We start from the raw sequence: 14948 nt of genomic DNA, 5'->3' as shown, positions 1-14948 counted from the left end.
TATGTCCATGAACTGAGGTGATATCCAATATTGTAACAATACCTGGTACTGTAATGATAACAAAAAAATAAGTGATATCAACTGGAGTTCAGATGTAATTGCAGCCAGTTTGAAAGGTATGACACTTAAAATAATGAAATGAATTGAAAGTGAACTGACCAAGTGTCATTGGTGATGGAGTCCAAGAAAGATTAATTGGATCCAATGGATCTGCAGCCAACCCAGACTGACCAGCCAAGAGACATTGTATGTATAATCAGTTAAAGTGACTCGCTCTTCAAACATCTCTTACCATATTGGGTCTAGTTATTGCAATGTATTGGACATATTTATTTCCAAGCTGGGGATTGTGAATGCCATGCATTGGCATATTTGTCATCATTTATGTTGAAATCATTGGCATAACCATTGTTATTTTACACAAAATATGAGCAATACTAGTAGCTTATTTTTCTTGCTATTAATGTTATTTTTGTATAAGTAACCTTAGTTAAATAAATCGATTTAAAAAAAAATTCTTGGGCTTGAGTTGAAAGTTGAAAGAAAGGTCTTACAAATGCTCCTCACATTCTTCCACACCGCCCACTTCTCTATCAGCTTTAGAAATTATGGATTTCTTCACTCCAACAAATCTGGATTCTTGCCGGGTTCAGATACTAATTGCGCCATCATGGTTGCTATGCCTCTAGCTGCCTTGATGTTAACATCACACATTTTCCCCTTAAAACTATCTCTCTCTCTCATCCTTTAAAATGATCACTAAAACCTAGCCAAATCTCTAGTCATCTGCACTTGTACATCTCTTTTTAACTCAGTGCAAAATTGTGTTTGCGAATTCAGCTGCTAATCTTACATTTGAGGAATTAAATAAATGCAAGTAACTGTGTCTTAATCTTTTCTGCTTCATTTCTAAGAAAATAAATATTTCAATTTGAAAATCCTCCACACTAATTAATGCCTTGAGCTGAGCTGGAAGAGACCTCCTAGCAACAAGGTACAACAAAAAAATCATTAACAGCAAAAAAAAAGATATATACAAAATGGTTTCCACTCAAAGATAACCTCCTTCAATTCTAATTCCTGTTTATTTACAGACAATATTTGTTTAGGTTGCTTTTGACGCGGAAGTTGGAGGATGCTGGTTGAAAGGGGAGCATCTCTAAAGCACCCTCTATTTACATACGATGCACCAAGTTTTCTCTAGATCTAAAAGGGAACATGATAGCTCTTTAATCTGTGCTACTACATTAACACAGCAAATTCATTCTAATTTGACAGAAATTCAAAGGAAACATCAGATGAACAAACAATTCTCAAACATATTACACTTAAATGTCATAATTTGTAAAACCATATTCTCAAGAAACTAAGCCCTGGTGCTTTTGCCTTATTTTAGCTCAATAGTTTTTGTAAAATCAGTTTTGTACATTGGTTTATCAGTGCTTGGAATTCAAAATTGCAGACAAGTTGTACACCTAGAGAAAAATATGTTGCTTTTCAGTTTACTGTTGCAGTTTGATTCACATTCAAAGTATTTTCAGTGCAATGCACTTTTATACAAAGTTTATTTACATACAATTAATGTTTAATATTATCATACTTTTTTTGTCAGGTTGACTTGACAGGCAACAGAAGGTTTTACTGAGTAAATCGCAGGAAAATTGCTTAACTATCCAGATGGTATTAGTCAGTGTTTTGGACTGAATCATCAGTCTTTGCAAATCTCTGCACAAGAGAACGTAATGTGACAGAGACTGCTTTTGCTTTCCTATGCTGCATCATGACATTAGCTTCATACTTTCCATCATTAAAAAAAAAAGATGAAAGGCTGATGATGCGAACATGTGCAGCAGAACGAAGGGAGCAGTGAAGTAGAAGATAAAGCGGACGATGAGGTTGCGAGAAAAATAATAAAGAGATTGTGGAATAACACTCTGGTGGGTAAGGAGCTTGAAGGAGCTGCAAAGGGGAAAAGCACAAGTAAATTCAGGAAACCTTTAAAAATTGAGTGTTGGGGTGAATGGCAAGCTTTCTGCTTGGTGTTACAGAAAGGGATCAGGATATGCCCTCAGTTCGTGAAAGGATAAGGGCACGCTGCTCTGAGCAAGCAGTGCCAAACCTCCAGATCCACAGTCATCAAATGAAACAGGAAAAGCAAACCAAATGCCGTCAGTGGGAGGGTAGTGTCTCGCAATCATTAAATCAGAGGAAAAACAATTCTACATGGATGGAGTTATCTAGATAGCAAATGTTCCCTTTGGGAAAGGGAATGCAGTTATTTGAGTTTTAGCCAAGATCCCAAAATCTTCATAGATAGCTCCTATACTTTCCCACTGGACATGGGAATGGTAACACCATGTCTTTTCACCCAGTTGCTGAGCCACGTCTGTAAATGTGTGATTAGACTGAACAACACCCATCTGATTCAAATGGAACAGGGCTTTTGACCCAAAAGGTTAACTGTGTTTCTCTTTCCATGATGCCTGACTTGCTGAGCATTTCCAGCATTTTCTATTGCATAACAATATTGTCAAGGCTCCAAAATACACCTTGCTGAGACTATATAGGCACTTAGGGTGGATATGAATGCCAGATACTAGTGAAATTCCAAAAGAGAGCCATTAGAAAACCACAGATAGGCTACTGATTTCAAATGTTGCTATTAAGGTTTTTAAGTAACACCTTGTTTTTAAAGAATTGGATCAATTAAATAAATTGAACTTCAGACCAAATATTTGAGGTTTATTCTCCCTTAGAAAACTTTCAGTGCAAATTCAGGGCCAAACCACTTTGATCCAACCCAAACCTTTAAATTACATTAAACACACAAATAACAAAGAGTAAGTAGACATTGCCAAATTTTATGGAATTCATCTGCTGTTCCTCTGAGATTTTGACTCAATTAACCACCTGTCAAGGTCAGCTGTTTATAACAAATTAGGAATTTCTTGATACAAATAAGGTTGGAGATTTTTTTTATACCATTTTTTAAATTTGGGGCAGCCGTTTTGCACTTTATCTACAGACCTGCAATTATTTTTAACGTCATTGTTCATGCTCCAGTCAAATTACCTCTTCAGGCTGAGAGTGCAGACAAATGTCAATTAGGTACAGGATCACAAAAGTCCACTAATTTAAAAGTCAGTAAGTGATGTGAGCTTTCCCTGAATAGGTATCAGATCTGTTACCCCAGCACTAGCAAATAGCACCCTCATGTGCTGCTCCACACTGATTGGAGTTTTCCCGACAGTAGGTGTCATTTGCAGCTTTTGAAATGTTACTTTGCAGACCCATATCCACATCAAAAACTGGTTCTAAAATGTTCCTCTGTGGAGCACCAATGTCTACCATTTTCCAGTATAAAACATTTACAATGATTTCCTAATTTCTGTCTTGAGTCATTTTGTTTTATCCATGTTGTCAATTACCATTTTATTCCATGGGCTTCAGCTTTGCTAAATAAGCTTTTATACATGACTTCATCAAATCCCTTTAGAAAAAACATACAGAAAGAGTTGATCCATTCCCATTTATAATTCACAAATCCATGATGTCTCTTCTTTATCTACTAACAATTCCTATTCGTGCCTATTCCCTTTACCTTGATTACAGTTCCTAAAATCTCTTCTGGGCAGAGGTGACTTGTACAAGAGGGATGAGCTGCACTTAAACTGGAGGGGAACCAATAACCTGGCAGGCAAGTTTGCTGGTGCTACACGGGTGGGTTTAAATTAGATTGTCAAGGAGGCAGGAGCGAGGCAAGTGAGAGGCTGGAAGTCTGTATGGATGGTGATGAAAGAAAGTTCAGTGGACAGAATAGGCAGGTGCATGGCATGGAGTGAGGAAGGACTGTTGGATTGAATTGCATTTAGTTTAATGCAGGAGGACTGACGGGTAAGGTAGATGACTCAGAGTGTGGATCAAACATGCAACTGGGATGTTGAAACCATTGCACAAACCTGATTAAGAGAGGGACAGGACTAGCAGTTTAATATTTCACTTTACAGATGCTACAGGAGATATGGAGGTGGGGGATAAAAGAGGAGTGGGTGGTGCTTTATTGATTAAAGAGAATGTCACAGTAGTAGTCCGAGATAACATTACTGGTGGTTCTTCCAGTGAACATGATCACTGTGTTCGGAGTATACTGCAAGCCCCCAAATAGTCAACAGAAATGAGAAGAGCAAATATACCAGGAGACTGCAGTCTTTACAGATAGTGAAGATGGTTATCAAAGGTTACAGTAGGATCTTGATCAGTTGGACAAGTGGGTAGATGAATGGTTAATAGAGTTTGATGCAGTTAAATGTGATGTGTTGCACTTTGGGAAGACTAACCAGGGCAGGGCCATCACAGTAAACGACACTGCTCTGGGGAGTACTGTAGAGGAGAGGGATCCAGGAACATATTTCATTGAAAGTGGCATCAAAGGTAAATAGGGCGGCCAAGGAAGCTTATGCTCATTAGTCTTCATCAATCAGGGAATTGATTATAGAAATTGGGATGTTATGTTACAGCTGTACAAGGTGTGGTGAGGCCACATTTGGGAGTATTGGGTTCAGTTTTGGTCACCCTGCTATAGGAAAGATGTAGAGAGTACAGAGAAGATTTCCGAGGATGTTGAAAGTACTTGAGGGCTTGAGTTATAGGAAAGGTTGGGCAGGCTAGGACTGTATTCCTTGGAGTGTAGAAGGATGAGAGGTGATCTTACAGAGGTGTATAAGATCATGAGGGAATAAATAGGGTAGAGACACAGATTCTTTCACCCAGTCTAAGGAATCAAGAACCAGAGGCATGGATAGGAGGTTTAGAGAAGTATGGGCCAAACCTGGGCATGTGGGATTAATATGGATGGAGCACCTTGGTGGGCATGGGTAAGCTGAGCCAAAGTGCTCGTTTCTGTGCTGTGCGATTCTATGACTCCAAAAGTATCCTCCATCACCAAACCTTGGGGTTGTTGCTGCCTGGCACATCCTTACACATTTCTTTGAATAAGAGTGTCACATTTGTCATTCTCTAATCGATGGTACCATTCCATTTGTCGGGAGGATTGGTAGATTATGAGAAACCCCTCAACAATCTCTTTCCTGACCTTCACTTGTAACGTAAGAAAAATACCATCTGGATCGCATGGCATATTTACTTCAAGCCTAAAGTAAATAAACTTTTCAAAGACCACCTTGTATCAAATTTCTATTTTTCTGCTATCGCTTTTGCCAATAAGACACTGAACAGACATGATCAGATGGTAAAAGAAATCCAACACTTCAAAGAAAGAAGTTAGGCAATGCAGCTCAGTGAAAAAAAATTGCTTACAAATCGTGAATCACTTTTGTTATAAAAGGATAGATCATCAGTGTTGTAACTGTTTAACTGTTAGATTACTGTGTTGGTTAGTTGCTAAAACTCAGATTATTGACTGACCTCAAATTGCACCATATCTGATGGTGGATTTATATAAAATTTAATAAATCTGAAGCAGAAACTGGCAACAGTAATGGTGCCTGTGAAATTTCTGAGTTGTTATAAAACTCATTGGTTTAACCATGTCTTTCAGGGAAGGAAAATTTCATTCTCAGTGAGTCTGTCCTATGCAATACCAGATCCACAGCAGAGGGTTGGCTTCTAAATGCCTGAGAAAATGGCTTAGCAAACCATTCAATTCAGCTTGGGCAATGTGCTGGCATCACCAGTGATGACCACATTCTATGGATGAAACCATTAAAAAAAAATGAGAACCACAAAGTCTGTAATGAATATATTACCAAAAACAGTTGACTAAAGAAGTGCAAGTCTGATTGAGATCCAAAAGATGACAATTCCACTGGTGCCAGGGTTTGAGACAGATGTAATGAACAAATACAATGCATACGTGTTCAAGCAAAATGGATGCTGTCTGTGCACAGTATGCAGGAAGTAATGCAGGAAATAAATAAAAAAAGCATATATTTTTGATCACCAAATTATAGGAAGGTTGTAAAAGCTGCATAAAAGATACAGTGAAGAAGAATTTTCGCTATAAGGAAAGTTTGGCTACGTTGGACTTGTTATCATTGTGACAGATTGGTGAGGGGAGATCTGGTTGAGATGCATAAAATTGTGAGAGGTCCAGATAAAGTGAATAGAACAATGACTTGGGGGCACAAATTTTACATAGAATATGGAAAAATCAGAAAAATATTTTCACCCAGAGGGTGGATGGACTTTGAATCTAATTGTGTGAAAAAGTGGTAGAGCATAAAAGCCCTACCAGGTTTAAAAGTACTTGGATGCACTGTAACCTACTCAAGCCTTATTGCAGGATAGGTCAGATGGTCTCTCCCCACAATATAAATTTCAATGTATATAGAAGAGCAACATAAAAAATGGAAATTCTCATAGTTATATCGCTGAATGGAAGTATGGTAGAAATTGCAGAGGATCAGGTCACAATGTTCCAATTCTCTAGATATGGGAGTTGGGACCATTCTTTTGATATGGTGTATGAAAAAATATGCTTAAATCTGGCACGCTTGACCTTTGGTGTGTCGGACTGGCGGATGTTCGTGACTACAATTAATACCACAACAGACTTCCAATTCACTTTTTCCTAGATGTTACCCAGCAGCATAGTAAGTTATTCAGGAACCTGGGTGAGCTTCAAGAAAGCATGGAAACAGAGCACCGCTCAGTTTCAAAGGAGAGCAGGAACTGGACCGCAGTGTGTTAAAGGCAGACGAGAAATCAGTACCTGCTCACTACATGCTCAGAATTACTGAACAATCGGATAATGGATTATCAGAGATTTACTGCATATGGACACTCATTCGTTCCATCTAAATTAAACAGGTTACATTTCTCTGAAGAAGGGTCTTGACCCGAAAGGTCACCCATTCCTTCTCTCCAGAGATGCTGCCTGGAATGGGTGACGTTTCGGGTTGAGACCCTTCTTCAATGCTTAGTGAAGTTCCACATCAGCAATATAATCTGCTGCATTAGTAAATAAAACAAAACATTATTAATTGATTATTTTATTGGAGTCTTGCATTTTAAAATTTATGGCCAAGAAATTCTATAGCAACAGCCCAGTCGTGGTATATCAACAAAAACTTTAGTGTGGATCTGTTGTTGCAAGTTTCATAGGAAATTCTTTGCAGTTGAAAATGTGCTGCCTACGACAAGGTTAAGGAGAAAGGAAAGGAGATGGTGGCCAAGGATCAGGGTTAGGCATGAAATTAGCAATCAGCGTGCTCAATCAGGACTGGGGATCAGGTTGTAATTATCTGGGTGTGGTGAGGAGTGGGTTTAAAGGTCTGGTAAGTACCTAAAATAACTTTCAATTATTGAAAACTAATAAGAACTACTCGTCCCAGAGGTATCCAGGAACGGTTGCTCCCAGGACAACTTGGTCTAGTTTCCCTAAAAATGTTACAAACTAATATTCCAAAAGCAAGGATTTCAATGTTAGATTGCCAATTAATCATCTTTCACAATTCAAATATTCTTGAGCAGCAGGAAAAAACCAAGAGCTATTTGGTCAGCATACTACCAGGGAGGAAACTACTTCAAGACTGCTGTGTGATTTGGCTTGTTATATAATATCTCATGTACCCAGAAAATTATTATAGCTGCTTTAAGATTATAACTATTGAGGTATTTCATCATGTTGATAAAATCTTCCACAAGCTCCTAATATTCCAAAGCAAATGAATCTCATAGGAGACTGGAACAAATGTTATCCTGCACAAACAGGGTCGGTAGTCTTACAAGCTGAAGATAGACACAAAATGGAGTAACTCAGCAGGACAGGCAGCATTTCTGGAGAGGAATGAGTGGCATTTTGGGTCGAGACCCTTCTTACAATCTAACTGTTGTACAAAGTACTCCAACCCAATCGTTTCTCTGTTATGAGCAGCACTCAGACAACCGAGTGCATTGATACACATATATGCTTTTTATGAGGAGGCCTACATTCAGATCAGCAACACCTGTCCCTATATCTCCCCCCTCGACTCCATCCAAGGACCCCGACAGATTTGTCAGGGGAGACATAGGTTCACTTGCACCACCTCCAACCTCATCTACTGCATCCGCTGTTCCAGGTATGGACTCCTGTATATCGGCGAGACCAAGTGCAGGCTCGGCAATCGTTTCGCTGAACACCTCCACTCAGTCCACCTAAACCTACCTGATCTCCCAGTTGCTCAACACTTTAACCCCCCCTCCCATTCCCACACTAAATTTTCTATCCTGGGTCTCCTCCATTGTCAGAGTGAGACCCAGTGCAAATTAGAGGGACAGCACCTCATGTTTCGCTTGGGCATCTTACACCTCAGCAGTATGAACATTGAGTTCTCTAACTTCAAGTAACCCTTGCTTTCCCTCTCACTCCAGCCCTTCCCCTTCCCAGTTCTCCGACCAGTCTTACTGTTTCCGACTACATTTTATCTCTGTTTGCTTTGCTGTTACCTTCTCCAAACTAACAATGATCCATTCTACATTTTCCTTGATCTCCATTTCCTCTGTCAAGTTTTCACACCTTACACTTCCCTATCTATACATTTGCTTATCTATGTACCGCCCACTCCCCTGACATCAGTCTGAAGTAGGGTCTCGACCCGAAACGTCACCCATTGCTTCTCTCCAGAGATGCTGCCTGTCCCGCTGAGTTACTACGATATTTTGTGTCTATATTCAGATAAGCAAATATTATTTTAATGATTTTTCTTCCTGGTGCAAGTAACATCCATAAAGGCAGTTGCTTTTCCGTACTTCCTTTTGAGATGAGCAACCTTCATTCAGCCAGTTACGGAATCCAAGTTTATACCTCTGATTTTGCCAAGAATCGTGATGCATTGCAAACATGGAACTCTTTGATGGAAAGGTCGATTGGAAACTTTACAATTGTTGCCAAAAGCATGTCATAGGCAATGTTCCAAATACAGTTACAGAAAATATTAGCTCATGCTGGATAGATGCTGTTCTTTAGTGCTCATTTTCATCAGATGTGTTTGCATGTTGAGCTTGGCCATTGGCATGCCATTGATAATCAAGTGAAGGTATATGTCATCTCCTCCTGATATATCTGCTCATGGCAGATACTGTTCACCATGGTACTTTGTCCCAGATAATTCCACAGTCATGTGCTGTCAATGACTGAACTACTATTTCTCTGTTTGAATGAAGAGCAAGTGCAGTGTAGTTCTTTGGAGAATCTTCAGGCTTTTGGTTCACCCAAACAGCACTTAACGAGGGTCATCTCTTTGTCATCATTTTCAGACAAATTGCTCCTCATTCTTTTCCTCATCTTCCTGCTCCAACTAACTATGACACGGTTGTGAAGCATGCAACAGATGATGAAGAAATACAAGACTCTCCAGCACATACTGGATTGAACCCACATCAATCCATGCAATGGAATCGCATCTCATCAGACCTGATTGTAGTCATCACACAGCTCTGGTTGGCTCCTTGCCTCTAGTTACAAATAAGAACAGAAATCAAAAATGATCGGGAGTAAGGAGAGGATGTCATAAGGAGACAACTGGAAACAAGTATCTCACCATGAGGACTTTCATTTCATGACTGCATAAACGCTGCATTGTTCGAAATTTATAGCTTTTGTGATTTGTGGAGAACACCACATGGGTGGAATCACTCATGCTCCGAATTTTCAGGAAGCTGACAACCTTGGCAAGTCCATGTGTCTATAATATAGAAAAATTCATTTCATCTTCTACTTGACAAGAGAAGAGCAAGCATATAGACTCTATATGCTTGCTCTTCTCTTGTCAAGTAGAAGATGAAATGAATTTTTCTTGAGTAGATACCATTAGTGACCTCCATGATATAGCGATTAGCTATAAGGTTTAATATATTGCATAATTTAAATCATTTGTTGCAACTAACTAGAATGATTTTAAACTAATTTTAAGATTACAGTGACATTAACCTTGGTTAGCAGAGTGATTTCAGCAGTTACCTGACCAAATGCTTGCAGAGGTTGAGATATTTTGAGTACCAATGTGTAGAAAGGGTCTCGACCCGAAATGTCACCCGTTCCTTCTCTCCGGAGATGCTGCCTGTCCCGCTAAGTTACTCCAGCTTTTTGTGTCTATCTTCGAGTACCAATGTCTTGAAAAACTTTAGGTTTCTTGGAGGTGAGGTAAGAACATGTTTCCCGTGCTTCTTTTGGAAAGTATATCCAGGAATATTGCCCATAAAAACACTGCTAATAGCTCCTTTGGTGTGAGGGGCGCATGCAGTTTCCCAACTCAAAAAATATCTTGCACTTTCAGATTTGCATCGTCTTTGCACATTCTACCTGAAGCATTTCCTCTACTTCATTTGCAGGAAAGTGCCAGGAAAAAAACCCAGAATAATGTTTGATTGTTTCACTATAAATGACTGATTAATAAATGTGACTCTGTGCATCAGAACTAATTAAAGAACAAGTACTCAGGTTCACCATTTAGGAATTTAATAGTTATTCATAATAAAGTTTGAATCTCAAACTGCCCTGGTTAGATTTCTCAAAATACAACACCTCACATTTATCTGCATTAAACTCCATTCCATTGCCCACTTGCCCAATTAATCAAGATCCCACTGTAACCTTTGGTAACCGTCTTCACTACAATAACCATCTTCACTACAATAACCATCTTCACTACAATACAACACCACCCACTTTAGTGTCATCTGCAAACTTACTTATCATGCCTTGTAAATTCTCATTCAAATCATTGATCTAAACCACAAACAGCAATGGGCCCAGCCTTGATCCTTGAGACACACTTGTCACAGGCTTCTAGTCTGAAAACCAACCTTCCACAATCACTCTCTGTTTCCTTCCATGAAGCTAATTTTCCATCCAATTGGTTAGCTCTCCCATGCAATCTAACATTCCAGAGCAGCCTACCTGGAGGAACCTTCTGAAATACCGTACAGAAATTCACAATGTCTGCAGTTCTGCCCTCATCAAGCATTTTGGTTATATTTTCAAAAAACTCAGAATCATGAGACACAGTCTCCCACGTTCAAAGTCCCTAATCCCCCCCTTGTCTATTTAAATGTGTGCATATTTTAACCCTCAGAATTCTCCAGTAACTTTCTGACCACAGATGTCACACTCACTGCTCTGTAGTTCCCAGGCTTTTCCTTGCAGCCCTTCTTAATTAGAGGCACAACATTTGCCACTAATTAATTACTCAATTAGAAATATCAACTTTGATTTTAAATGGTATTGTCTCAGAGCGTGTTCAACTGTTTGGTGAAACACTATCATTTGTTTGGCAAAACTGTTTGTCATTCCCAACAATTTTCTTCTTTCCTTCACTCCAAAAGACATTGTTGGAGTATTATTCCACAGTTGCAATTTACCCTATGCCTCTACACAAGGTTCTATTGTTCACATGCAAGCTTTATCAGAGAGTTTTGGTCATCTAAGAATATGGCATTATGCCAAGATGAGTTCCATTTTCAACCATACAGAGTGCAATTGCAGCATAGATTGCTGGACATAATGATATAGTCAGTGCCTAATAAATGCCATTGATCATTTATAACACCTTCAAACAAACCAACAGCCATGAACCCTTGGTGTGTGGTGGGGCAGTTGAAAATCCAATTGAAATTTTGATTGTGAGAAACTATTGTTAGAGGTGCATTGCATGTAAAAGGATCCAATACAGATGTGCAGTTGTTGGTAGATGGGTTTGTTAATGCATTCACTGATTTTGACCACACATGAGAAATCTGTGAACTTCTTACTGCACTGAAAACTGAGAACATGAACATGAACACGGCTTTGCAGGATTCCAGAGTGTGTTGTATTTCTAAATCAACTGCTGCTATCTCTGAGGTGCAGAGTGCTCATTCGCATTTCTGGATGGACATCACAGTTATGAGTGATCCCTAATAGGTGTAATGACTTAGCAATGGTAAGAAGTGCTAGCATGCTATCATAAATGCAGATCATATCCAACTAGTGCACAGAGCTTAAAAAAAATGGCTCTGTGCTCTAAACACATAAATTGCACAAAAACTGCTTAAATTCTTACGTCATTTGCACAGATACATTTCAGGTGGGAATGATACAGGAATAAACTAGAAAAGACCTAAAAGCTATCATTTTATTGCTACTGTATTTCCCAGTACTAATAATCATTTGGTCAGACATAATTTATCTTTAACGAATCTTGAATAGCCGCCATTATTAACATGGAGATACAAGGAACTGCAGATTCTGGTTAGCAAACGAAAAGCACAACTGTAGGAGATATAATGTCACATCTATCCTGGGACCACAGCAGCCATTCCAGGTGACACAGAAATTCACACACAACTTCTCTAACCTCATCTACTGCATTCAGTGCTCCTGATGTGGCCTCCTTTATATCGGCGAGACCTAGCATAGACTGGGCCCTCCGTTTCGCAAAACACTTCTGCTCGGTCCGCTTAGGCCTGCTGGATCTCCCGATTGCTAACCATTTTAATTCCCCTTCCCATTCCCAATATGACCTTCCTGTTCCGGGGATACTTCATTGCCAGAGTGAGCCAAACACAAACTGGAGGAACAGCATCTCATATTCTGCTTGGGTAGCTTACAACCCAATGGTATGATCACTGAATAGTCCACTTTTAGGTAACACCACCCCTCCCCCTTTTAGTTCCCCCCTCTCTTCCCCTTAACCCACCCAGATGGGCATCTATATATCCCACTTCCTACCCCACCCCCCCCCCCCCCCCCCCCCACCACATTAATGAAGAAAATTCAACGTATTATAGAAAAATCAAGAGCACAACAGGAATTTTGGGCTTATTCAAAGTAGAAGCATGGGGTTAATGGTTTTGGTTTCTAAGCATTCTTCTAATGTACCGATAACCTGAAAATTCTGAAGACATTTCTGAGTTTAAAAGAAATGTGCAGGGCAGGTCTTTTACACAGAGGATCGCAGTTGCCTGGAATGCCAGGGATGGTGGTGGAGGCAGATACGATAGTGGTGCTCAAGAGGGTTTTAGATAGGTGCATGGATATGCATGGAATAGAGGGGTAGGGGTCTTCTGCAGGCAGATCATGTGATAAAAGTAGTATTAGGCCATTCGGCCCAGCAAGTCTACTCTGCTATTCAATCATGGCTGATCTATCTCTCCCTCCTAACTCCATTCTCCTGCCTTCTCCCCATAACCTCTGACACCTGTACTAATCAAGAATCTATCTATCTCTGCCTTAAAAATATCCACTGACTTGGCCTCCACAGTCTTCTGTGGCAAATAATTCCACAGATTCACCACCCTGATGAGATGAGATTAATTTAGCTTTGCATCATATTTGGCACAGACATTGTGGGCCAAAGGGCCTGTTCCTACGCTGCACTTTGATATGCTCCATGTATTATGGTGATTTAAATCTGTCACTTGACGTAACCGTTATTCTTCATTGGCTGCTAACAAAGGAATGACCACAAATAGATCACAGTACCTTGAGATCATAAGATGCAATTCTTTCACAAGTTTAAGGATAATATTTTATTAAAATACAGCAAGAAATATTGACCATCCATCCTTACCAAAATTTCATATTTATAATTAATTATTCTATTTGCCTGAATTAATTCAAAAATAAATTAATTCATTGATTTTAAGTGTCGTTGGTGAAATTTTAAACACATCTGTAAAAGATTTTCTAAAACCCATTAACCATTTTCATACCAGTTTATCTGTCATTTTTATGTTTCTATATCTTTACTTCTCAGAGCAAGCTTAATCTTAATTGTTTGATCACTGGCTATTGGAGATTAAACTTCAGAGTCATTGCAATGATTAATCATGCCTTGGCAAAGACAGCAAAAGGAAGTATATGGATTGAAAATTATAATAATCCACCACAAAACAAAGGTTTCCCAACAAGCAAGTTTGTACAAATTCTAAACAAAAATGTAAGTGATACTTCATTCTAGATCTTCAAAAAGTTTTCTCCAAAATAATTTTAGTAAATATTCCTGATATTATAATTCAACCACAAAGCCGTGAAGTAAAATTCACGAAATGAACAACAGACATAATGCCGAACCCGTCTGTAAAACGAAATACAGCTTTTACTAGCACAATTTACAGCTACAAGGAAAATGTCCGTTGATATGTTAATGCTTTGCATTAATTTTATTGAGTAATTATTATTGAAATAAACAAGTGAAGTCTTATTTTTTGCGTATTTTTCTATTAATAATGTAAATTATAAATCTCAAAATGTATATTGGTGAAAGCTTCACTTTACAATAAATAGATTGCAGTGAATTATAATTGAGAAATACATCTGATATAATGTTATTAGTTTTCTTCTTCTATTCTTAATTAAGCTTCAAAGTCTTGCAATTTTCTGATTGATCTTACCTGGAAAGTAGAAAATCGAGTTCCATTAGGTGGATGAACCTTAACAGAGTCAGTTCCCGCACTCATGTCAGAGAAAATCATCGCTGGCAGCAATATGTAATCCACAGGTATACAAGATTATTATAAAGCTAACTATTAAATATCTCTTGTACACTGGGTAGTTACTGTACAAATGAAATCTGCCGTTTCTTCAGTAGCAGCAATTAATATCAGCAGCATGTTCCCATAACTTTAAGTCATCCAATGGTAATTCCTTGTGGTTGAATTAAAAACCATTTAAAAAATATACGAAAGAATCTTGTGAAATTATAGAGATCATCGTCGAATATCATTTGTGCAAACACAGTAAAGTGGACTTGCCCATCAGCACTCAACAGTAATCACTGCTTTCAGTCTAGTGATTATGTTCAGCATCAGAATTCAGCATCAACCAATGACATCATGCATCAGTGTGCATGCATCTACAGCCGTATGCAGTGGGAGACAGGGGCCTCTTCTGACTGACTAGGAACTTGTCTTTTACTTGAGTAAAATCAGTTACTTTTGCATTTTACAGAAATTTCTTAGGGTAGGGT

General features: G+C 38.8%; 1 protein-coding gene across 4 annotated transcripts in view; it reads right to left on the bottom strand.

The window, feature by feature from the left end:
* ppfia2 (PTPRF interacting protein alpha 2) overlaps positions 1–14642 on the bottom strand; it is a 176918-nt gene extending 162276 nt beyond the window's left edge. For all 4 annotated transcript variants that reach the window (XM_078417366.1, XM_078417368.1, XM_078417367.1 and 1 more), the window contains exon 1: positions 14374–14642. In XM_078417366.1, the coding sequence (XP_078273492.1) occupies positions 14374–14454 (81 nt within the window). In that variant the 5' untranslated portion in view covers positions 14455–14642. The remainder of the gene's footprint in view (positions 1–14373) is intronic.
* Positions 14643–14948: the final 306 nt, after the last annotated feature.

Source organism: Rhinoraja longicauda, chromosome 20 (assembly GCF_053455715.1).
Source record: "Rhinoraja longicauda isolate Sanriku21f chromosome 20, sRhiLon1.1, whole genome shotgun sequence".
In the NCBI taxonomy this organism is placed as follows: Eukaryota; Metazoa; Chordata; class Chondrichthyes; order Rajiformes; family Arhynchobatidae; genus Rhinoraja; species Rhinoraja longicauda.
Note: the sequence above shows the minus strand (reverse complement) of the source record. Positions and strands in the feature narration are given on the sequence as shown.